The following is a 25403-nucleotide window of genomic DNA, read 5'->3' as shown; positions in this document are numbered from 1 at the left end:
CTGAAGCTTACTCATGCTTTTCACGCGTGGACACAGAACCTTCCGTGCGTCTCATCCCAGCCTCCACCTTGCTCTGTGACATCTCAGCGAACGGCGCTCGCCCGCCGGGCTCTGCGTGGGTCCACGGCCGGCAGGCCCATCACGCCCGTGCTGCGGCAGCACGTCGACTGGGACACTGGCAGACACCGTCCTCGCTCCCTCCCCCACACCTCACCGTCCTTACTGCCTCGGAACTGCTCGGACCTTTCCGGTGGCTTCCCACACCCGTGCAATAAAAGCCAGACTACAGCCCGGCTGACGAGGCCCCGACCCCGCCTGGCCTCTGGCATTCGGCCCGTCCCAACCTCAGGCCTCACGCCCGCCACTCGCGCCAGGCCACGCGGCCCCGCTCCTCAGAATGTGCGTGCCCAGGGCGGGTCCTCCCCGACCACCTGCCCCGAGCCCCAGCCTGCCGGTCGGATCACGACTGGAGCCTGCTGTTCGCTCTGTTACTCGTCCGCGTCCGCCGCCTGCACGTGAGCCGCAGCCCCTCGGGCCCCCCACACCCCTGCGCCCGCCCTCAGCCGTGTACAGAGCGGCTGCCCGGGACGCTCACCTCCCCGCCGACACGGGCACGCAGACGGCGAGCCACGGCGCGTGGAACATATTTACCCGCTCTCGACCCACGTGACCAAACAGCATTTCCCAGGCAGACCCCCCCACACACAGTGGGTCTCGCACGGAGCCAAACTTACTAACTTTTGGAACCGAATGTTTTTACGCCAAGTGCTAGACGAGAGGGTCCGATAATTGTATAGAATGTTATGACTCCAATGTTTCATTATTATGAATCACTTCAATTTGTTTTCCTCTGTAAACGACAATCACGAAAACTAACACGAAAACATTTACCTACTTTTTGAAAAAATAAAGGCAATTCACCAAAACGTTAATAGTGCTTATTTCTTAGAGGTGGGATCGTGGGGAGATTATTTTTAAATCTCATATATAACCAATTCACATTTAAGTAACATTACTTCAGGTATAAAAAACTGTAATTAAAAAAACACAGGCATAAAATTCACCAATCTAATTTTACATCCATTTCACACACCATGTATGATGGGAAAATAATATTTTTCCCTAAAAAAACCCTCCAAAATCAGGCTTCCAGTTATTCCTTAATGGTTCACTTTTTTTTTTCATTTTTTTAAAAAGGCTGCCCTTTTATTTTTTTATTTATTTGGAGAGAGAGACTCAGAAAGCACAAGTTGGGGAGAGGCAGAGCAGGGAGAGGGCAGAGAGAATCCCAAGCAGACTCCACACTGTCAGCGCAGAGCCCGACTCGGGGCTGAATCACACAACTCTGGAGTCAACCTGAGCTGAAATCAAGAATCAGATACCTCACTGACTGAGCCACCCGGGAGCCCCCGTGGTTCCTATTTAAGAAGTGGCTTTAGGCTTAAGGCGTGGGGGGTGGTGGGCGTACAAACCAACCCAACCCCATTGCTTCCTGTGGGCACTCACAAGCCCGTGGAGAAGGCAGGAAGGCAAAAACACAGACCCAAGCGAAGGTGGTGGCCGCTCGGGATGGCGGAGGGGAAGCTTGACGGGACGTACAGAAGACGCAACTTTGGGTCCAACCTAACACTGTGGGTTTGTCCTGGAGCCACAGGGCACAGGGCAGCGACAGCGACACGTCGGGGATCTGAGCCTTCAGGAAGAAGGCGGCAGCATGTGGACAGAACAGGTGAACGAGACAGGCAAGGGGCAGATGCAGAGGTGGGCTCAGCGTGGCTCAGGGTCCGGGGTGGGACCGGTCAGTGATGACACACACCCATCCCGGGAGGACACGTGGCCCCTTCCAGAACCGGCGCGAGGACAGTGAAGGGGCACCAGCCGCGGCCACTCCTGCCAGATGGGGACTGCAAATTACATGCTCCCAGACCCGAATGGGTTTGGATGACGACTCCACCAACCACCAAACCCCTCATCAAGAAAAGCCACACAGGGCACGTGACCACAGCGCCTGCGGTCTCGGGGTGGCCGCCAGAGCGTGTGAGGCTGGGCAGGCGGCTCTCCTCTCAGGATCCCGGCAACGCCCCTGCAAACTGGGGGTGCCCTGCCTTCCCATAACCCTGAAAACCCTCAGACGTCAGTCTGCAAGTGCGCTGGGCCAGGTGCCCTCCTGCTATGTGAGTCCACGCGGGAGAATGTCTGCCAACCTCAGGACACACGCGCCGAGGGGACTCACCGCTCACGCTGAGCACCATGCTGACGGAGGCCTGCCCGATAGTGTTCCTGGCCACACACTCGTAGCGGCCTGCGTCCGCGGTCCCGACGTCGTGGATGGTCAAGAACCCCTCGGGGCTGATATGAAACTTCCCGCTTTCCGTCACCTGAACCCCATCCTGGAACAAAGCAGAACAGAAATGATACTAAGAATAAGATCAAGAAGCAGGCGTTGTCTTTCTGGGGTGGGGACACCGCCTGTCAGGACCTCACGAGTGGACAGGTCACACGGACTGCGGTCACATCTACCCAAAACTAGAAAGAGAACATTTAATCCAATTCGGTGAGAGTTTTCTTAAACTCCTGCAAAAGATCCAGAGAAGACAAAGATAAGTTCCTTGGAGTCTCCAGGATTGGGGATCGGGGGCTCATGAAAGGACACCCCTATGTGGTGTGCACGACAGTAGGGAAGGTACAGAGCTTGGGCAAGGGCCAGCGGGATGGCCCCGTGTGGTCATGGCAGGTGAAGTCTGGCAGACCGTGGGGGGAACTCAAGCCTCCCTCTGAGGGCCCCCTGCCCATGGCCACCCCATCCTCCGGGGACACGTCCCATCGAACTCTTGTTTATAATGGCTAAACGTGCAGATGCACTTTTGCATTGGGCTTCAGAAAAACAACACGGAAGAATGAAATAACACCAAAAACCTCCTGTATGGATTATGGGGCCACGGATCTAGCCAGAAGGTTTTCTTGGCTTTTGTCACGGGGAAGGTCACGAAGAGGATGATGCTGTGTTGTGCATTTGCCTCGTTTTGCTCTGTCAGTAAGGGGCCCGCAGCATCTGCTGACTCCGAGAGGAAGCGCGCGGCCGGCAGCCACCCCCCTCTCCCCCGCCCGTGGCAGGTGCTACCTTGTTCCAGGTGATGACGGGCTCAGGCTCCCCCTGGGCACTGCAGGGGAGCTGCACGTTGGTGCCCACCTCCACCGTCCTGTCGCTCGGAATGCTGGCAAACACCGGGGTGACTGCAAAGCAAGGGGCAGCCGGCTGACCACGGTGGAAATCCCAAGACACTCGTGATTTACAGCAAAAGGCTTCAAAAGAGCACAGCCCTTTGCCCGCAGCCAGGCCAGACCCAGGGCACTCTTGCCAGTCTCAGCCTGTCACTCTGCCTCCTAGCCTTGTCTGCAGAGGGCCAAAGGGCCGGAGGAAAGGGGAGATGGTCTGCCCGTGGCCCACGCTGGACCTGAGGAGCACGTCTGAAGAGCAGACCGCAGCCCTAACCAGCTCCTGTCTACGTGGGGCGGGGGGACCGGGACGTCACGGGCCCCGGAGAGAGCCTGATGGTTAGGACGGGAAACGCACACTTAGAGCTTTCCTCACCAGGCAAGTGAGGATCCTGGCCCACGCCCACGTGGGAAGTCCTGGTGCCCTTTAGGGACCACCCACAGGATCTCATGCAACAGGCCATCCCACGTGCTGCCCGTCGGGAATGGGAAGGTCAGCCCCAGCCGAGAGCAGTCCAGCCCGCCTGGGTAACAGGAAGACAGCCCAGGCCCCAAACCATCAGGGAAGGACCCCCCAGGGGCTGGGGACCCTGCAGCACCAGCCACACTCCGGCTTGGGCGCCTCTCACGGAGAGAATGGTCAGACCACGCGCCCACAAAGGACAAAAGTTAGACGTGCGTGAAGGCTCATGGGACAATGGGGCGAGAGACAGAATCCCTGGGACATTCTCAGGATTCGTCCACGGGTCAGGAGCTATCAGACCCCTGGCCACAGTGACCATCCCGGAAAGGACGTGAGAGCCGTTCTGTGAAGCGGGAAGAATCGGCCCCAGAGCACGGACAAGCCGGCCGCGTCGGGTTCCCCACGAGGAGCTCCACGAGCGGGACGCACACCTTGTACCTCGAGCAGGTACGAGGGACGGGTGTTCAGAGGAAGAGGACATGCTCTGTCGCGAGCAGTGACGGGACCCTTGGCCGCAGAAGGCCCGCGTCTCCGGACGGCGCATCCGCACAGAGCGGCGGGTCCGCCAGGAGGGAGCCGCGCGTACCTCTGGGCTGCACGGTCAGGTGGGCCACAGCCCTCTGGGAGCCGATGATGTTGACAGCCTGGCACTCGTACTGGCCCTGGTCGTGGAGCGCCACACCCGAGATCCTGAGCGTTCCCGAGGAGAGGACGAGGTGTCGCCGGTCCACGGACAGCTGGCTCCCTGAAAGGCACGGGGACGCCAGTCAGTGGGACACGCAGTGAGTGGTGGGTTAGAGGCAGGACTCGGGTACGTCGGTCAGCAGAACGTTCTCGGAGCAAACGAGAAGCAGGGCCCCTGGGTCAGCACCTCCTGAGCGACGGTCCAGCCTACGGGGCGTGCGGCAGGTCAGGGACAAGAGACCCGTCCCCGCCCCCGAGAAACTGCCCAGAAGCAGGGAGGAGCGGATGGCAGGGACGCAGGCTAAACACACAGGAGCCACGACACAGGGGGCGTGTGTGACGTCGGCCCGAGGACGGGCCACGGGGCAGGGGGCAGGGCGGGAGTTACTCAGAAGTGACGGACACCCCAGGTGAGGGGGCACATGCCCTGGCGGAGCCCCTCCTGCCCAGAATAGAGGTGCAGGCGTTAGCTCCTGCCGCACCTGCCCGGGTGCTCCTCTGGTTTAAGGGCCCCTTAGGGGAGCTGCCCTCCGGTTCCAGGCAGGTTCTCAAGGTCACTCCCAGGGCGGAGCCCGGGGGCCACCTCTCCTCCCCCCACCTTCCCAGCCGGGCTGCCAGCGCCCCGGGAGAAGTCTGTGTCTTTGCGTCATCTGCCCTGCGGTTCACCAGCTGCAGCAGGAGAGGTGGTCCCGGGGAATCAGCGTGATCGACAGGTGGAGATCAACAGTGTGACCTCACCGCAGGTGGAGACACAGCACGACGGCCCCAGGAAATGAGCTTCCAACAGACATGTGCTACAATCAGTTTTCAGAAACTTCTATCCTACATGCTGCTAAATCCCATCGAAATGCTAATTCAGTGCAGATCAAAAGCAAGACACAGACTACATGGGAGGAGCAAGAAAGCAGAAGGCCACCCCAGCGCCCTCGTGGACAGTCTCCTCCCCGTGTCCTTCTCGGCAGCAGTGGGCGAAGGCGAGGCTGGGACACACACACACGCTGACGGTCCCCACGGCCGGGACGCCTTGGCTCGGCCACCACTCGGGCCTGGGCAGGGGCTCCGGGGCTGCCTGGAAAGGGCAGACAGACTTCCCGAGGCGGCTCTTACCTCCTTTGGTCCACGCTATGACCGGCTGTGGGTAGCCCTTGGCCTCACACTGGAAATCGACCGTCTGGCCCTCGATAACAGCTCTGTCCGCAGGGGTCACGGTGAACTGGGGAAGAGCTTCCGGAAGGAAAAACATGGGAAAGATCATTTCAGAGGTGGATCTGGGTAAAACCTCTGGAAGGAGCATCAGGGTCCTCCCTCCGGGCAGGCGCCACGGCCCCGAGCGGCCAGCTGTGCCACAGGGGGGCGCCAGAGAGGGAACAGCATGTCGGCAGAAGGGCATCGGACGCTGGGAGACGTTCAGAGACCTCTGCTGACTCAGCCCCACCGCCCACGCAGTGTGCGGACGGCGGTGAGGCTAACGAGGGGGTCCGGCTCCTCTCGCCGTGCAACGTCCACTCGTCCTTGTGTGGCTAAGCGTCACCTGGCCCAGCTGTACGTGGGGACAGGAGCTGGTTTGCTGCCGGGGTGTGAATCACACAGCCCTAAGCCCAGAACAGATCCGTGCGTGATACAGTAACGACCAGACGACAGCACCACGCGGTTACGTGCCCAAAGAGGCAGCAGGACAGACTCACAGCAGACGGCAAGGGAGGGGGCTTCCATGGAGGAGGGAGGCTGGGGAAGACAGACACATCGGGAGAGGGCTGATCTCTCGGGATTTTGCACTCTCCTGGCTCAGAGCTTCTCCTCAAGTGCCTCACTGTGTAATCTATTAACAAGGCAACAAACTCACTAAGAGTCAGTCGGACGTTAGGAAACACACAGCTGAGCTCTTAAAACTACAGGTACCAGGGGCGCCTGGGTGGCGCAGTCGGTTAAGCGTCCGACTTCAGCCAGGTCACGATCTCGCGGTCTGTGAGTTCGAGCCCCGCGTCAGGCTCTGGGCTGATGGCTCGGAGCCTGGAGCCTGTTTCCGATTCTGTGTCTCCCTCTCTCTCTGCCCCTCCCCGTTCATGCTCTGTCTCTCTCTGTCCCAAAAATAAATAAATGTTAAAAAAAAAAAATTAAAAAAAAAAAAAAAACTACAGGTACCGTCTGCAGCTGGAGCCAAAGCTACTCCTGGGAAGTTCCGAGCTGAATGCAAGGCTTACTGATGGACTCAACACGCCCGTGCACACCGCCCACACTCGTGTGTTCGCCTTACACACGCCAGGTGCCCTACGTGCCACAGATAACACGGCCAGAGATAAAGCCCTGGGAGAAATCAACCGTCCTAAAAATCTCCATTCGGAAACCAAAGTCACGGAAGTAGGAGGTGGGAAGTGCGCTGGGGGCGGGGAGAGGGTCTGCACGCGAGCGACAAGGGGCACCCGACCCACCCTGGACGATGATCAGAGCCGCAGCGTGGATGCTGTCCAGGCTGTTGGATGCGAAGCACGTGTACTCCCCACTGTCGTCCTGCTGGACGTTCTGAATGTACAGGCCGCCAGAGGGGGTGATGCTCACGCGAGGGTCCTCAGGCAGGGGCGTGCGGTCCCCTTTGGTCCAGGTGATCCGCGGCACAGGGTGGCCCGTGGCGCTGCACTCCAGGGTGACACTCTCGCCGACCAGCACCTCCGTGTTCTGCGGCTGGATTACAAAAGCGGGTCGAGCTGTCACAAGGAAACACAAGTTCTGGATTAGTTTCCTCTGGCCAAGCAACAGGGCTCTGCGCGGGCTTCTCTCTCTCCAGGCCACTCGTTCCATCTACTGGCCTTAAAATAAAGCAAACAGTTTAATCAACACTCTCTCGTCTTCTTTCTCTTTTAAAGAACACGCAGCCAGCAGGGATGTGCTGCCTCGGATGAGGGCCGTCAGTGCCCAACAGATGGCCGGACGGCTCCCTCTTTCAGCGTGGACAGAGCAGCCCCAGGCAGGATCCTTACTTCTGTTCATTCTAAGTACACTGGGTCAGTCCGGTCAAACCTTGCCAGAGCCTCTTACTAGCACGAAACACTGTTTTTAAACTGTATTTAGAACAAATAAAAATAACCCATTTCCTATGCAAAAAGAAAGCACAAGCTAGCTGAGCTAGTATGTTCCAGCTCTGAATCCAGAAGAAAGTCTGTGCCGCCCCGAGCGACCTGCTTTGTGAGGGCGTCCACGAAGCATGGAGCTCACACACCAGCGGCACAAACTGCCACGGCCCGCCTGCGGTGACATGGCCACACACATCAGAACTGAGAAGTCATACACCCCGTTACCCAGAGATCACTCTCCTAGGAGTTTACAAGCATGTAAAACAACGTTTGTACCCCAAAAGGGTACTTTTTAAATTCCTGTGGTGTATATTCAGGCCGACACCCTTCTCCCCAATTCTGAAATCCAAAAACGCTCCGAACACAAAACATCTTTCATAATTTATTTGCAAAACTTAATCTGACAAGAAGCGTCTAGAGTCTTAACTCACTCCTCGTCACGTGACTGCACGCAGCTCGCTGTGGGACGCGGATACGGTGGCTACAGGGTGGTGCCCGGGACCCCGCGAGCCAGTTAAACAGATTACGTACCAGGTGGCCCTGCTGAAATCCCCCCAATTTCTGATTTCCAAATGATATCAGACCCAAGAGGTTTTGGATAAAGGGATGATGTGGACTGATAATAGCAAAAGATTTGAGGAAAAACCTCAGAAACTCCAGAGAACCAGTTAAATAGATCACATTGCCACAGATCATGAATTCCACGCAGCTGTGAAAAGGAAAGAGTTAGAGAACCAGTCACGTTCTGAGATGAAAAACAAGCAAGGCGGGGGCAAAGAAGGCAGCCCTAGCCATAATCTGGGAGAGTGGGGTTGGAGGCGTGAATTTAGGGGATGAAGAAAGACACACAGAAGAACATTTCTGCGCCTTTCGTGTTCGGTTAATGTTTAAACTGTACTAAATACATATCTAAAAACAGATAAGAGAAGGTGCAGAAATGATCCTAATACTAGCATTTCTGGAGGATGGCAAGCTAGAGACCACAAAGCCATCTGCAGGGGCAAGAACCCCAAAGTCAAAGCCCACCCGGAGGGCACGTGCAACTGCGGCTTGAGAAGTGGCTGTTCAGAGCCTGTGGAGAAACAGAGGCAAAGGCGAGGACGGCTCTGGGTGCAACTGCGCACCCAATGTGGACAGAGTTGGCATCAGTCGAATGTGGAAATAAATCTCCTTCAAGTTTTATTAACCCAAAGCTGGTCCTCATTGAGGGGCTGCCGCCTGACTCCAGCTCCAAGTGAGAAAGAAAGGGCGAGATTCACAAGTGCTAACTATGCTATGACCACACAACACACGAAGCACAAAATGTTTCATACACCGAAAAATCAGAACACAGCCTACTTTGGAGACAACAGGAGGCGGTGATTATCGACTCTGGTAACTTAAGGTCACGTTTAAATTATCCTAGGGAATCACTGACATCAAGGAACCACGCTGTGGCTTCCAAAGTGGAAGCAGGAAACAGAAGATGGGCAATTATTCCAAAATTAGGCACAGAATACAAAAAAGACTGGATAAATAGTCCCAGGATGCAAAACTTATAAATCTAAATATGTTGCTCATGACAATAAACACAAATGGACTCATTTTAAGAAAACATCAGTCTGAGTTTCTTCTTAAAAAACAGAGCAAAGGTCGAGGATTACCTAGGACCACGTGCTCCGACATCTCCGGGTGAAGGAATTTCGCTGCAGACTAGCGCGCCCGCGCTTTGCCCACTTCCAGCCAGCATCCTGCCCACTTCCGGTCCCGCGCCCTGCCCACACCCTGCCCTGGCCCTGCCCATGCCCAGCCCGTGCCCTGCCCACTTTCTGCTCTCATCCTGCCCCCATCCTACCCATGCCCTGCCCATGCCCGCCCTCGCCCTACCCGTGCCCTGCCCACTTCCTGCTCTCACCCTGCCCACTTCCTGCCCACATCCTGCCCATGCCCTGCCCACTTCCTGCTCTCATCCTGCCCACTTCCTGCCCACATCCTGCCCATGCCCTGCCCACTTCCTGCTCTCATCCTGCCCACTTCCTGCCCATGCCCTGCCCACTTCCTGCTCTCATCCTGCCCACTTCCTGCCCATATCCTGCCCATGCCCTGCCCACTTCCTGCTCTCATCCTGCCCACTTTCTGCCCATGCCCGCCCTCACCCTACCCACTTCCTGCTCTCATCATACCCACTTCCTGCCCATTTCCTGCTCTCATCCTGTCCACTTCCTGCCCACTTCCTGCCCATGCCCTGCCCACTTCCTGCTCTCATCCTGCCCACTTCCTGCCCACTTCCTGCCCATGCCCTGCCCACTTCCTGCTCTCATCCTGCCCACTTCCTGCCCATATCCTGCCCATGCCCTGCCCACTTCCTGCTCTCATCCTGCCCGCTTCCTGCCCATGCCCTGCCCACTTCCTGCTCTCATCCTGCCCACTTCCTGCCCATATGCTGCCCATGCCCTGCCCACTTCCTGCTCTCATCCTGCCCGCTTCCTGCCCATGCCCTGCCCACTTCCTGCTCTCATCCTGCCCACTTCCTGCCCATATCCTGCCCATGCCCTGCCCACTTCCTGCTCTCATCCTGCCCGCTTCCTGCCCATGCCCTGCCCACTTCCTGCTCTCATCCTGCCCACATCCTGCCCATGCCCTGCCCACTTCCTGCTCTCAACCTGCCCACTTCCTGCCCACTTCCTGCCCATGCCCTGCCCACTTCCTGCTCTCATCCTGCCCACTTCCTGCCCACTTCCTGCCCATGCCCTGCCCACTTCCTGCTCTCATCCTGCCCACTTCCTGCCCATATCCTGCCCATGCCCTGCCCACTTCCTGCTCTCATCCTGCCCACTTTCTGCCCATGCCCGCCCTCACCCTACCCACTTCCTGCTCTCATCATACCCACTTCCTGCCCATTTCCTGCTCTCATCCTGTCCACTTCCTGTCCACTTCCTGCCCATATCCTGCCCATGCCCTGCCCACTTCCTGCTCTCATCCTGCCCACTTCCTGCCCACTTCCTGCCCATGCCCTGCCCACTTCCTGCTCTCATCCTGCCCACTTCCTGCCCATGCCCTGCCCACTTCCTGCTCTCATCCTGCCCACTTCCTGCCCATATCCTGCCCATGCCCTGCCCACTTCCTGCTCTCATCCTGCCCGCTTCCTGCCCATGCCCTGCCCACATCCTGCTCTCATCCTGCCCACTTCCTGCCCGCTTCCTGCCCATGCCCTGCCCACTTCCTGCTCTCATCCTGCCCACTTCCTGCCCATATGCTGCCCATGCCCTGCCCACTTCCTGCTCTCATCCTGCCCGCTTCCTGCCCATGCCCTGCCCACTTCCTGCTCTCATCCTGCCCACTTCCTGCCCATATCCTGCCCATGCCCTGCCCACTTCCTGCTCTCATCCTGCCCGCTTCCTGCCCATGCCCTGCCCACTTCCTGCTCTCATCCTGCCCACTTCCTGCCCACATCCTGCCCATGCCCTGCCCACTTCCTGCTCTCAACCTGCCCACTTCCTGCCCACTTCCTGCCCATGCCCTGCCCACTTCCTGCTCTCATCCTGCCCACTTCCTGCCCACTTCCTGCCCATGCCCTGCCCACTTCCTGCTCTCATCCTGCCCACTTCCTGCCCATATCCTGCCCATGCCCTGCCCACTTCCTGCTCTCATCCTGCCCACTTTCTGCCCATGCCCGCCCTCACCCTACCCACTTCCTGCTCTCATCATACCCACTTCCTGCCCATTTCCTGCTCTCATCCTGTCCACTTCCTGTCCACTTCCTGCCCATATCCTGCCCATGCCCTGCCCACTTCCTGCTCTCATCCTGCCCACTTCCTGCCCACTTCCTGCCCATGCCCTGCCCACTTCCTGCTCTCATCCTGCCCACTTCCTGCCCATGCCCTGCCCACTTCCTGCTCTCATCCTGCCCACTTCCTGCCCATATCCTGCCCATGCCCTGCCCACTTCCTGCTCTCATCCTGCCCGCTTCCTGCCCATGCCCTGCCCACATCCTGCTCTCATCCTGCCCACTTCCTGCCCGTGCCCTGCCCACTTCCTGCTCTCATCCTACCCACTTTCTGCCCATGCCCGCCCTCACCCTACCCACTTCCTCCTCTCATCATACCCACTTCCTGCCCATTTCCTGCTCTCATCCTGTCCACTTCCTGCCCACTTCCTGCCCATGCCCTGCCCACTTCCTGCTCTCATCCTGCCCACTTCCTGCCCATGCCCTGCCCACTTCCTGCTCTCATCCTGCCCACTTCCTGCCCATATCCTGCCCATGCCCTGCCCACTTCCTGCTCTCATCCTGCCCACTTTCTGCCCATGCCCGCCCTCACCCTACCCACTTCCTGCTCTCATCATACCCACTTCCTGCCCATTTCCTGCTCTCATCCTGTCCACTTCCTGCCCACTTCCTGCCCATATCCTGCCCATGCCCTGCCCACTTCCTGCTCTCATCCTGCCCACTTCCTGCCCATGCCCTGACCACTTCCTGCTCTCATCCTGCCCACTTCCTGCCCATGCCCTGCCCACTTCCTGCTCTCATCCTGCCCACTTCCTGCCCATATCCTGCCCATGCCCTGACCACTTCCTGCTCTCATCCTGCCCGCTTCCTGCCCATGCCCTGCCCACTTCCTGCTCTCATCCTGCCCACTTCCTGCCCGTGCCCTGCCCACTTCCTGCTCTCATCCTACCCACTTCCTGCCCATTTCCTGCTCTCATCCTGCCCACTTCCTTCCCATGCCCTGCCCGCGTCCTACCCGTGCCCTGCCCAGCTGGGTGCGGGGAGGGAGCCTGTGCGCCACGAGCAAGGGCAGCTCTGGAAGGAACCCTCATGTGGCGTCCTCTCCACGTACCTGGAGACCCAAAGTACCTGAGGGTGACTTCTTGTGTTTTCACCTGCCCGGCGGCATTTTTCGCCATGCACTGGTAAATCCCCTGGTCTGTCTCCTGTGTGTTTTGGATCATCAGGGTCCCGTCGTCCAGCAAGTTGAGGCGGGAATCTGTGTTCATGCTCAGCTCGTTGCTGCAAAGACACAAACCCGGCACGCTCAGACTCGGAAAGCTCCAGGAGGCCCGGTCCACACCGGGAGACACCTGAGCACGTGGGGAGGCAGAGACGCCACGCCTGGCCTTTCCAGGACACTCTCCCACCCCCGACACAGCGTCCCACGTCATTACCGTGTCTGGGACAGGGGCGGGCCTAGTGCATCACTAATTCCTGGTTACTTTTACTACCCAGTTTCAGTCTATAAAGATTTTAAAGTTGGGGCAACTGGGTGGCGTGGTCGTACAGGGGTCCCACTCTGTCCCGATTCTGGTTCAGGTCATGATCTCAGTCTGTGGGACTGAGCCTCTAGTCAGGCTCTGTGCTGATAGCTCTCTCTCTCTAATAAAAATAAATAAAACAAAAAATATTTTTAAGTTTTAAAGCGGTCCTCTTTCCAAAGGGAAACAATGAAAATAGTTGGAAAAATTCAAAGGAAACATTTTCCTTGGTTTCTGGCAAACTGACTCAAGAAAATGGGACAGAAACATTTGATATTATTAAAGCAAATGACTACATACACTGACCGACAAAACCATCATCGTTGTGAGCATTTCCCTATGGACGCCACTCAGAAACCTACAGGCTCTCGGCTGAAGACCCGGCCAGGTGTGAGAGCCCCCTTCCCCTCCCGGCTCACACACCTCTCTACCTGCACCAACCCACCGAAAGTGACATCCGTCCTCATCCACGGGGTTTTCTGGATGGAAGCAACAGTCCCCCCAGGTTCCAAACGTAAGAGACTTACTGATCTGGCCCAGCTCCCTTCCATAAACACGGTGAGCCAGCAAGTCGGGAAGGCAGGCCCACCGGTGAGGTGGACTGACAGGGGAGGCAGGTCAGCAGGGGAGGCGGACCCACAGGAGAGGCTGGCAGGTGGAGGCAGAGCCCAGCACCAGACGCCAGGCCTGGGGTTAATGGAAAAGGCTCAGCCGAATTCATGCCTTTCTACTTTTCAAATACACACGTACTCCTCCTGTATTAACTCAGGATTTTAAATCTTGACAACTCCAGAGCCATCCAAGAGAACACCCTCTCTGAGGACCAGGCTGGCACTGCTCACATCCTGCACGGCGCTGGGCCCGGGCCATAAGGACAAACCCAGGTGTAGACGAGGCTCCCAAACTTCACAGGCAGGAAAGTGCTGCCCCTCCTGCACCTGACGGCTCTCTGATGCCAAGCTCCCCAGCTTCCTGCGCATCTTCTCTGCGAACAAGGCCCAGCACTGGGAGGGACGACGGCTGGGCGGGCGTCTGGGCTCGGTCACCAGAGGGTCCTCTGTGCCCTGTTACGACCGAACGGCCAGCGAGCTCAGAGTGTAAACGCCCACAGCCAAGATCCGCAGAAAAGCCTGTCCGTGTCCTCGTGAGAATGAACACAGAAGCAATGACAGGGGGTCTCACGCTAACAATCCGTTTTCAAGGAGTCGGTTCAGAACGCACGCTGGAAAGCGTTCCACGTTAACACGAGGCCCCGGGAGCCACGTCCTCTGACACCTGTGCCCCCACACACCCCAAAATGCTTGTGGACAGAAGGGAGGACACACGTTTCCTGAGGCCGATCAGACGTGCAAGGAACTAACTACAAAAGTGCCCACTTGATGGGCGTCCCTGAAGACGCTGTCCCAGCAGGAAGGAGCCCTCCTCACCCAGGAGGACGGTTCCAGCTTCGAAGCCCCAGTGACCACCCTCCCCCCAGATCCGGCGGAGAACCAAGCCTCCCTCACGCCCCTCACCCCAGGCAGGGGGAGTAACGGACGGCCCCTTACAGCAGAAACGATGCAGAAACGTTCTCCTCTAGACCCTTCCCTCCACCAGAGAGGCCGAGAGTGTCGAGGGGCCCACAGGGTGGCGGCGTGGGCACACGCCCAGTGGTGCAGACGGGGCATCTGGGCGGACAGTGAGAATCACTTACTTGTTTCGCAGCCAGATGATCTCGGGTTTGGGGTTGCCTTCTGCTCTGCATGTGAAAAACACAGTGTTCCCCGAGGTGACATCCGCGTCCTGGGGCTCTGATGTGATCCGGGGCCTCTCTGTACCAAGAAGGAAACGCAGATCTTCTTGGTTTTAAACACTCCCGTTAGAGTCAGCAAGAACCCAAACCAGATCTCAGGTTTAAGAGAAAATCCCAAGTGTTCAAACATCCATCCCGACCACAATGTTCCCACGAAGATGACAGACGGGCATCTCCTGGGAGACAGGCTGAGTTTTACCCAGAGTTTCTGACCCTCAGATAAACCCGGTGAGACTCCTGTGCACACAGCAAACTCCAGGAACGGCTGCTTTGGGTGAATAAAGCAATAGAAAACAAAGCCTTTTAGCTAATGCACTCCTGAGAGCAGAAAGCTCTACTGTGCAAGACAGGACAGTAGCGCGTCCTCGTCCTCTGTCCTCCCACGTGCGCGTCCCATTCCTATGGCCCTGGGACCAGTGAGCTGCCTCCTCCAATCTGCTAAGGGGGGGGGCTGCCCCATGTCCTCCTTCTCCACGAATACGGTGGCAGGAGGCAGACAAAACCCGTGGCCCTCGAGCCGGGGTCCTGTTGGTTAAGTCAGAGGCGGCTGGGGAGCAGGGCCACCCAGAGCAGCTCTGGGACATCAACCGTGTGGTGCATGGCGGTGACACACACACACACACACACACACACACGCGCGCGCGCGCGCGCGTAGATGTCAGGGGTCAGCCGGGCACTCTCAGCTGCGGCCTCTGGCCTCTGGCCCAGGAAAGAGCCTCGTCTGTGAGGCGCACACAGCCCAGCAGTGCTGCCTGCGTGCGGCCTGGCTCCTGCCGGAGGACAGTCGCACAGGACGCACACACGTGAACAGGGCCTCTGACGCCGCACACTATTGAGGCCGGGCAGGTGCACAGACGGGTGCACACGTGTAAGGACAGTTAACAAAGGAGTGCAGACGTTGGCCGGTTACTCACAAAAGCTGCTGATTTCTAGTTTCGTTACATGTATTTTCAACACTAAAAAAACGATGATGCTTTAGAGAAATGGACTTCAGCACCCCAAAACAGTGCTGCAATTAAAAGGCTCAGCCGCACCAGGCCTTGGGCACTGCAGGACTCTGCCCCGCCGTCGGAGTTTGGCCCTTCTGGCGGTCTGTGTCTCGGGGCCGTGGCCGGAGGCCCAGCCCAGTGCGCAGAGGCAGCCGGCAGCTGCAGCCTGTGTGCACGGGGGCGGGAGGGACGGGGAGGCAGGGACAGTGTGACCCAGTCTGCTCATTTCGCAGGGGAGCCTGAAACCAAAGCCAAGAAACCCCACAGGCACTGAGAGATGCTGTGTGCAGACCAGGGCTTTGCCAAGGAGCGTCCCTGTCAGTCCCACAGGATCTGATGCAGGGACGCCGTCCCTGCAGGTGGGCAGGGCCATGCGTACCACACCCCCTGGGCGCCAGCACGGGGCTCTGGGTCCCCCTCGGCCCCTGGCCGCACTCACCACAGTCCAGCTCTTCAGGGGTGATCGTGGCCACCGAGCGCCCCTGGATACGTCGCGGGTATTCACAGGTGGCGGCCGCCTGTGCGTTGCCGGACTTGGCGTAGGTTTTCAGCAAATCCGCCAGCCACAGGATTTCACAGTCGCAGTGCAGCGCGTTGGAGTCCAGTCTCCTGGGACAGGGAAGACGGTGAGACGTGGGGACGAGCCCACCCCGGACGAGCTGGACGCGTGAGCCTGTGCGGGGCCTGCCGGACACAGGCCGGCGTGGAGCGTCCAGGCCGCTGGCCAGGTCCCCACCCCGGGACCCCTTCTGCCTGCCCGGCCCTAAGCTTGCTCTTCTAGCGACCTCCCTGCTCCCTCAACACCAAGTGCCCCTCCACCTTCGCCAGAACGCCGTCTGACTTTGGCTCGTTTCTTTGTCCAGAAGCAATCCTAACTAGCGAGGGAGGCGGTCTTATTTCACCTTATTTCGCTCTGGACCTGGGCTCATTAGCATGATCTTCCCTTTTCCTGATGTCTAGCTCCTTACGCTCGGTGACGGCCAACCGCAGGGCGGCGGCCCTCCTGACCGCGGAGGAAAACACAGAAGGGCGTCAAGCAACGTTCTCGACCAGCACTAACATCCCTTCCTTCTATTAAAATACACCACCCGGTCCAAGAAGTGTGTTGAGAGGTCTTAGAAACCGGGGGACCAGTTTACTTAATGCCCAGCTCTGCGAACACTCAAGGGCTGGGGACAGGACACAGAGTCCTACACGGACGTGGTTCCACCACCAAAATATGCAACATGGAATTAAAAATTAATCTGAAGAATGTGACACTGATTTTAAAACATGTCTTGTTTGCCTCTGAAGGGGTCAACCTGCTGGCACACCCCGGAGTCCCGGGGGCTCTCGGCTGTGCCCACCGGGAGGGTTGACTGTGCCCTCCGGGTGTCCCTGTGCTTTTCTGCATGTGACATACCCCGCAGCCCCTGCCACAGGACCCAGCTCAGGACCCGGCTCAGGACCCGGCCAATGGCAGGGAATCGGCTTCTGTAAAGACACACTTACAGTCTCTTCATGGATTCCAAGTGACTGAATGTTCCTGGAACCAAATGTGTGATTCGGTTGTTATGTAAAAATCTGTTGAAAGAGAGAAAACCGCAAACCAACTTTTAAAAACGCTTCTTAGACGTGTAGAAAAGAGTACAAGCAGTCAAGTAAGTGAGTTGTAAACAATACCTCAGCGACTGCGTTTATGGGATACAAATGAACTTGAGAACAATATTTACTTCAGAAAATAATTCGATTTTTTTTTCTATTTTATCACCATCTCCAAATAAAGAGAAAATTGTTAAGTCCCGCTTCTGAACTGTTAGACAAGGAACAGAGATTTGCTCAGGTGTCTGGACAGGCAGTGGCCCCCTTTCCATCACAGAACCTGAGGGCACGCCAGCCCCCGGGGACCAGAGGGAAGACGGGAGGGCAAGACGAAATCAACTTACAGCCTTTCCAGCTTCGGCAAATGTTGGAATGACTCTGGGTCCAAAGTTTCTATCTGATTAAAGTGCAGGTATCTAGACAAGTTTTTTAAAAAGAAGAGAAAGGAAACATTTTAAACAATTTTACTTTTGCTGATCTAGATTTTCTGCTCAAAAAAATGGTTCCTAAGTCATTTCAAATTCGTATGTCAACAGGTAACTCTCTAGATTTCCTACACTGTGCAGAAAACACGTGAAGTAATCACATAGTAAGATGAAATACAATTAAAAACTGGGCACAGACTGTAAGACGGACAGCAGGGACTCTGACCAAGTCCCCTTCAGGCCTGGGGCCTGGCTGCTTAGCCCGGGGACCTGCTTGCAAAGCACACGGACCTTCGCAGGAAAAAAGCCAAAATATTCTCAATTGCAGCACATGTGTAAGTAGGTGCACGCCGTCATTCAAACCTTCTAGTCTATATGTGAATTTAGGGGAGGATACGCATATACGTTAATGTGGGGGTGAGCATACCGTCAGCTCTGGAAAGAACTACAGGAAAAATAACATAGCACCAGGCTTAGTAAGATAATGTGCTAATTACACAGAATATCCAGCATTTATATTTCATTTACTGTGTCCCCTTAACTTTCCATAATTTACACATTTTTTACCACAACTAATTTCTCCTCATTTTCCTGAATTACTGCTTTTCTCACTTTGGAAATTGGTGTGTTTCCCCTTAAGAAAAACACCAGAAGTGGTCTTAGGATGGGGTGCTCCTGCCGCAAGCCCCCCACCCACACGAAGAGGAGGGGGGTCCCCGCCTTCACACAGGCTGACTCTGGGAGGGGACGCTGGGCCCAGCAGCTCCAGGCTTCACCCCAAACCCAAACGCCAGAAAGCACTCTGGAAACGCACCCAGATCACTCGGAGACCTCCACTAACTCTGAAATTACCGTAACTTGGGTCACCAGAGTTCAGTTGTCCTCCCTTGCCCTCTGTTCCTGTCCTTGGCTCCCTGGGAGGGTGCACGGTGTCCCCCACCCCCCCACCCCCCGCCAAGTCTCAGGTCATTACCAGATCCACCTCCCACGCCTCCGTGACACCCGCAGACAGGTCCCTGCCCATCGCCCCGCACACCAGGGTGGGAAGCCCACGAGCAGGGAACAGAGGGGACACAGGGAGAAAATCCACAGTCAGCGGCCATCACAGGAGGCTCCTGGAGGGGACCCCCATCGGCAGGCAGGGGGAGTCCTGGGGGAGGCGCCCAGGGAGGAGGTGGAGGAGGCAGGAGAGACTCCCCAGGGCTCCGGGCGGCCTGGGGGCCACCCCCCTCCCACGGCCCCAAGACGGCCGTGAGCCCCAACCCCATCTACGCTCTCTGCGTCTGGCCACACGCGTTCACCACACACGATGCGGGCCTCCCAGAAACCCGCTGGGCAGAAGCTCAGCAGACTCCAGCGGCCCCGGGCTTATCCCGGGGGTGTGGAGGGGCTCCTGGCATGGAGACGGGACCCCAGACCGCAGCCCGGGCACACCCACCAGAACAGCCCCGTCTCCTCGCACAGAGTCCTCCCCGTGGTGGGGGGCCTGGTCCTACGTGTCTCTGGGTCTGTCACACTCTCGCCGACCTTCAGGGCATGAAGTCCCGGTGGCAGGGACCCTAACTCCCTAACCCGGGGTTTCGAAGGCATCCGGACCCAGGATCCACCGTCTCCAGCCAGTTGGTTAGAGACCCTGCTCGGGGCTCCTGGTCCAGTAAGCCTCACTTCCCCCAGACTTTGCCCCTTTCTTCCTGGAAAGTAGCTGGCCTCCCCACCCCCCGTCAGGGTGAGCTCCACCTGCTTCAACTTTCCAGCACATTAAAATCAGACGCGATTTTCTAGGTGTCGGCTACGATGATCTCACTGCCCCGTCCCGGGGGGGAGTGTGTCCCTTCGTAAACTCTCCTCCACCTGGACGTTTTCCAGACACTTCCGTGTGTTTCTGCAAAGCTCTGAACTTTTTGTCCCTTTCTCTCTGAAGCGAAGATTACGCAAACACTTCCGTACGACCCCTTCCCTCCCTGACATCACAAGCCACGCGCAGTGAGCTGAGGAATGCAGGTCCCTCCCGAATCAAAAGGGCCTCGACACACGAGCACCGTGTGTGCCCTGAGGCACTGTTTTCGGGGTGCCCGTGCCCCAGTCCTGCCGGGGGTCCCCGTGCAGGCTCTGCGCCCGGCCGGCCGAGGAAACACGCACACGCGCGGCCGGCCGGTGGGCAGACCCCCTGTTGCAGCAACCGGCCCCGTCCGGCTGTGCGACTAAACTGCGGGCAGTTCTGGAATCCTCCAAGTTGTTCCAGCTCCACAGCTGAAAAGTCAAACCAACAAACCAGAAAGAGACTCCCGTTGCCTGGAATTCTACTTAGAAATGAACGTGCTGACTTCACAGCAACGGAGGACTTCTTGTGCGGCCACGGAAACCACATCCACACACGCTAACTAGAACCACGTGAAAAAGTTTATTTTCTCCGCAATCATGACGTCATAAACGAAGGAAGGTGCACGTGCGCAGAGTCACAAAAGGAACCGGCGGGCGATAAAAACCACCTGCTGGCCCCGCGGCGCCCCGGGTGCCTCTCTCCGAAGGCCCTTCACTTGTGTGCGAGCCTGTCTCTTAACTCGGGAGCACCATGAACACAGGGGCCACTGGCTCTCGCTGATCTCTGTATCACGGGGGCTCAGCACCGGGCTGCTCTTGGGCAGAAACCAGTGCCGTCCGGGACCGGGTGGGCGGGGGTCAGACAGACAGAGGAGTAACGAGTCAACCGCTGCTCTTCCAATCGGCATGCACACACGCCCTACGCCCCGTTAGTACAGACATGCATCGTGCAGACAGCAAACTTAGTTCATCTTCCCTACGAGAGGCAAGAGGGCAGGTGACATCCAAGGCAGTCAGGCGCAGGAGAGGGACACTTACAGTTGTTCTAGAGAGGCAAGTCCCTTAAACGCTTGCCTGTCAATTGACTGGATCTCATTCTTGTACAAATAGCTGAAACAAGAAACGAGGGGAGGATTAGCACACACACGAGACACCGTAACTCCAGGCGGAAAGAAGAATTACGTCGACACGTGGAGAGGGTTTTAAAATTAACGACTGTATTAGAATACGGACAACACATTTACACGGCAGCGCGGCTACCCTCCTGGAGGGCCCCCTGCCCGTCCCCAAAGGACAGTGTCCACACACGGGACGCCGCTGACCACCGCTCTGTCTTCAGACCAGTCCCTGGTTCTGGGAGCATGGCTTGCGACTCGTTCCCAGTACACTCGCTTCAAAGCTCGAAGGGAATAAAACCATTTCCCCACAAGCATGTAGTATGCGTTGATCATAAGACGCTGTAACTGCGGCATTTTGAGAGACCCGGAAACAATTTGGGGAGCGGACAGTTCGCACCCTGCATGTGCCCTGCAGACCTCCCCCACCAGGGTCCCCTGCTGGCATGTCAGAAGAGTCACAGAATTGGCTCACTGCCTGTTTTGAGATGGTCTGCAAGCTAAGAATGGGTTTTACATTTTTAACTGGTTGAAAATTTCAGAAGAACATTAACACCTCACGACACAGGAAAAGCATATAAAGTGTGAATTTCAGAGTCCGTAAGGACACGGGACACAGCCCGGTTTTGTTAGCCTACGGCTGGTGGGGGGGCCACACGGCAGAGGCGGGGAGCCACCACAGACGCTGGATGGCCCTTTGCAGAGTCCGCCATATCCTGAACGGACCTGCCAGGGGTGAGGACCGTCCCCAAAGGGCCCCGGTTCTGAGGACATGACTGGCCCCCGGTACCGTCCTCATGAGCCCTGAAGGGCCATGGTGAATACGAGGTGATCTCAGCATCAGACAAAGAGGCTGGCGCCCTGGGTGCCTCTGCCTGCTGTGGACAACCAGGGACCGGTCAGCACACACAGGCGCCAGCCTGGGACCGCGGTAAGGCCCTCCCTGCACATTGGTTACCTGGGGGCTAGGCTTTCGCCCTTTCGTCCCCCCAAGAACACGTTTGTCCTAACACCTGTGACACTGTGTACTTCATCTGCAAAGGACCGTGCGTCTTACTGCACTGGGTTTCGTGGTTTTTGGTGCAGGGCTACCTCGAACCATCCAGCTAAGCGGCTCCCACTTCTCCGTCTGGGCAAATGTGCCGAGGCGACCCCAGAGACCAGGCAGAGCTCGCCCACCCGTGCAGAGCCCAGCGCCTGCCACAGAGGCCTGGCCAGCGGCCACTCTGTCAACCTCCACTCGCTAGCTGTGTGGTCGTGAACGAGCTGGCAACCTTCCTCCGCCTCAGTTTCTTCCTATGTAAATGGACACCACAGCACTTCAGGATCACTGGGAGTGAACAGATACATGGGAAGCCGACAGAAGATGGCCTCACCCCCGGCCACTACGGTCCTGGCAGGCGCTACTCTCCCTTCTACTTCCGGACGGGGGTTTCTGGGCTCATTTCTTCAAAAGAAGGGGAAAACAAGCCCCCGGTGCTGGGTCACTTTGCAGGGACTGAACCGAACTACTGTGGGCGAGTGTGCGTCTGTGAGGACACGTGGGCTCCACGGGAGTAAGTGGGTGCTGGTCGCCTCCAGTAACGGGCCGCGTACAGATGAGTCCACACAGAGTCAGAGTCGCCTGGAGCAGGAGTTCTTGCCCAACTTCATCCGGAAATACCAGTGAGGGGAGGTTTAGGCCTTACACAGGCCACTAATACTCAACGTCTGAAACCACTGACTACGTGTAAAGGCGGAAATAACCGGTTAACTTCAGAACAGCTCCCCGGTACTGAAATTGCACAGTGTCCTCAGCGGTGCCTGTGGGAGCGCACTCTCCTGCCCAGGAGGGAATCAGATGGGCAGGTGGGGTCCCTCCTCACCAGGGACCCTGCCCCAAGCCCTCCCCAGTGACTGGGGTGCCTTCCGCCAGGCCAGCCGCAGAGGGGGGCGAGGCTGGAGAGCAGGTGCCTTGATGGGGAGTGAGCCAGCAGACGGGGCTCCTCAAGTGTTACTTTAAAATATCCTTGTAAGTGAGAACCAAAGTGTCCCCCACACTGTAACACTAAATACGTCTGCAGAGTGAATGATAGCTTGCTCCTAATTAATTCAATCCCAAAGCACAATATACAAAATAAAAAATAAAAGTAACACACACACACACACACACACACACACACACACACACACTGCGGATGCTGGCCATCAGCTAACCGAACCTACTTTTGTCAGAAACCAAAACCTTCCTTCTGGAACTTGCATAGCACTTAAAACAAATAAATACGTAACAGAAGGCCTTTCCCTCATTTTTAAAATAAGCGACAAGGCTTAATAATGTTCATACATTATTCTAGTCTATTCTGTCCTGTCCTGTTCGAAAAAGCAACACACTATGCCAACTGTGATGGAAAATATTTATACCTAACACTTTCGTTTACCTTCACTGAGGAATACGTATTTCTGTAAGCAGAGTTAATGTGATCGCTGCAGTGACGTTATCCAAAATCAAACAGGCTTCCAAATATACATCAACACCAATAATGTGACTTTGTTTTAAAAAATCAACATAACGTCTAGATGTTTAGGTTCACTTATGATATAAATTTCCAAAAAGAGTCAGTGATACAAATCCCTCATTAAAATAGTTCTACCTTGGGGCTCCTGGGGGGCTCAGTTGGTTAAACGTCTGCCTTTGGCTCAGGTCATAATATGGCAGACAGTGAGTTTGAGCCCTGCGTCGGGCTCTGTGCTAACAGCTCAGAGCCTGGAGCCTGCTTTGGATTCTGTGTCTCCCTCGCTCTCTGCCCCTCCCCCACTCACTCTCTGTCTCTCAAAACTGAATAAACATTAAAAAAAAGGAAAAAAGAAAAGACAGAAAGAGGGACGCCTGGGTGGCTCAGTCAGTTGAGCGTCCGACTTCAGCTCAGGTCACGATCTCAAGGTCCGTGGGTTCAAGCCCTGCGTCGGGCTCTGTGCTGACAGCTCGGAGCCTGGAGCCTGCTTCGGATTCTGTGCCCCCTCTCTCTCTCTGCTCCTCCCTCCCTTGCACTCTGTCTCTGTCTCTCAAAAATGAATAAACGTTAAAAAAATTTTTTTTAATGCTTCTATCTGGAAATGCCATCTAAGTCTTAAAAGTAAGAATAACACATACACGACACGTACTTTTCTCTACAACCAGGAATGCGACTGGAATGTGTCTTTAATGCCTTCCGGTCTTAAATTAAGTGCCTGCAACGTAGCAGGCCTGCACCTGCCAGTGAGGCCACTTTCTGACCTGCAAAACTGGCTTCAACAGGCAAATGTTTTAAATTCTAATAAATAAGTTACTGAAAGTCAACTCCGAAAAGTAAACTACAATTTTACTGCAGAAAACTAAGAGGTGCAATCACTTGGGAGGAAGCTGGGGAAAATCAGCCGAAACTAGTGACGTTCCAGTGGGATTTGTCATCTGCTTCCCACACTTGCCCACAGCTGGACAGCCAGCTTGAGACTGCTCTCCAAGCTTCTCTCTCACAGACCACCTGTCAGCCATGCACGCTGGCGAGGGACCATGAGTCACAGACAAGCAGAGTTACTGTTCCCACGGGACTCTGCGGGGCTGTGACTTTTAACCTCACTCGCGGACTTTACTCACCGAGCCTCATGCAACACAGCACTTCATACTGACAAGAACTCATTTTAAAAATCCCACCCGAAAATTCACTACCTTCTGAAAATAAAGCCTAAGAGATGGGTGTATCTGCAATAATTCGCAAGCAGCATAACATTTCGCTCAATGATTAGTCTGTATACCGACAACATAAGCTTTCTGAAGGGTAAAGAACGGATGGTTAACTTACAGATATTTTAAATTCTCCAAGTCTTCAAATGACCCGCTGGGTATGCTCTTGATTTGATTGTTGTTGAGAAGCCTATGAAACCAAAGTTCAGGAAGAATTAAAACACCACCACTGCACCGTGCTGTGGGAAACGTTCCTTCCGCTTGCAAAGGGTCATAGCAGGACTCTGCTGCGGAGCTCGGCGCCTACACTGGCTTGACTGCTTGTGTCCATGACAAACAGCATTTCAGTCTTGCCCTCTGATCACGAGTTTCCTCAGTGCATGGGTGTCCCTGTCACGGCACGCCGTTCCCGCCCCCCGGGCACACAGACCAAGTTCCCCTCTGATGGAAAGGGTATCTGTCTGTCCTACTGACTGTCACACTATCCACCTCAGCCGACTGGAAGGCCAGTGTGGACGTGCAGGGTGGTCCCACCAGAGGGGGGGGTTGGCCGCCCCCCCAGGCTCCCGTCCTGGGCCCAGCTAGCTCAGGAGAAGCACCTTCCCCTCCACCTTGTGAGGGGGGCATGTGAATAGGGCAGGTGAAGGGGTCTGGCCCAGCCAGGGGCTGAGTCATTCATAGGAAGAGAAGGTGCCCGTGGCCGTAGGTCTGGGTCACACCCATTTATGAGGGACCCACACAGGTCACGGATGTCAGACAAGACAGCACGGCCGCCGAGCACGGACCCACAGGCCTGGCGTCTCAATGTACATGTTCTCCTCTAGGGCCCCGTGTCCACTCTCCCGATCCGCACCCCCGACCACGGATCATCGGGGCTGACCGCTGTGGTTGAGCTCCACCCGCAGGTGAAAGCTGAGATGATTTCCACACTTTTTCCCACGGGGTCCCAACAGAGCGTTTGGACTTACAACGTATTCAAGTTTCTCAGCCTCCTGAATGCCCCGGGCTGGATCTCCCGGATTCTGTTAAAGCGCAGATCCCTGAAAACAAACAAGAGATGTGTTTAGACACAGAAGCGCGCAGTCACCGCTAGTGATGAGCCATCATCTCACCCAGATTCAACACCGCGACGAGACACCTCAGGAATTAAACCTTGCAGCCCAGCTCCTTCCTTGGGCCAAGTGCCTCCTCTCTGAGGCTCAACGAATCAGTGAGTATTGATCTGAACGAGAGCGGCGCTCTCCCAGGACACAAGTTGGTTTAAACAACGATCCTGGAGAGACAAACACTTCTCTAACCAGACGCCCACCTCCTGCC

At 56.4% G+C, this 25403-nt stretch overlaps 1 protein-coding gene across 3 annotated transcripts in view; it reads right to left on the bottom strand.

Annotated features, from left to right (window-relative positions):
- The window catches only part of PXDN (peroxidasin), a 77530-nt gene that overhangs the window by 19824 nt on the left and 32303 nt on the right, over positions 1 to 25403 (bottom strand). For 2 of the 3 annotated variants that reach the window (XM_045055045.1, XM_023252163.2), the window contains exons 2-14: positions 25055 to 25126; positions 24205 to 24276; positions 20307 to 20378; positions 17367 to 17438; positions 16933 to 17004; positions 15881 to 16050; positions 14354 to 14471; positions 12249 to 12418; positions 6793 to 7065; positions 5471 to 5587; positions 4266 to 4424; positions 3122 to 3234; positions 2234 to 2390 (exon numbers count right to left, since the gene is read on the bottom strand). In XM_045055045.1, coding sequence (XP_044910980.1) covers positions 2234 to 2390; positions 3122 to 3234; positions 4266 to 4424; positions 5471 to 5587; positions 6793 to 7065; positions 12249 to 12418; positions 14354 to 14471; positions 15881 to 16050; positions 16933 to 17004; positions 17367 to 17438; positions 20307 to 20378; positions 24205 to 24276; positions 25055 to 25126 — 1637 coding nt within the window. The remainder of the gene's footprint in view (positions 1 to 2233; positions 2391 to 3121; positions 3235 to 4265; positions 4425 to 5470; positions 5588 to 6792; positions 7066 to 12248; positions 12419 to 14353; positions 14472 to 15880; positions 16051 to 16932; positions 17005 to 17366; positions 17439 to 20306; positions 20379 to 24204; positions 24277 to 25054; positions 25127 to 25403) is intronic. The other variant, XM_045055046.1, reaches the window with a different exon arrangement.

Source organism: Felis catus, chromosome A3 (assembly GCF_018350175.1).
Source record: "Felis catus isolate Fca126 chromosome A3, F.catus_Fca126_mat1.0, whole genome shotgun sequence".
Lineage (NCBI taxonomy): Eukaryota > Metazoa > Chordata > Mammalia > Carnivora > Felidae > Felis > Felis catus.
Note: the sequence above shows the minus strand (reverse complement) of the source record. Positions and strands in the feature narration are given on the sequence as shown.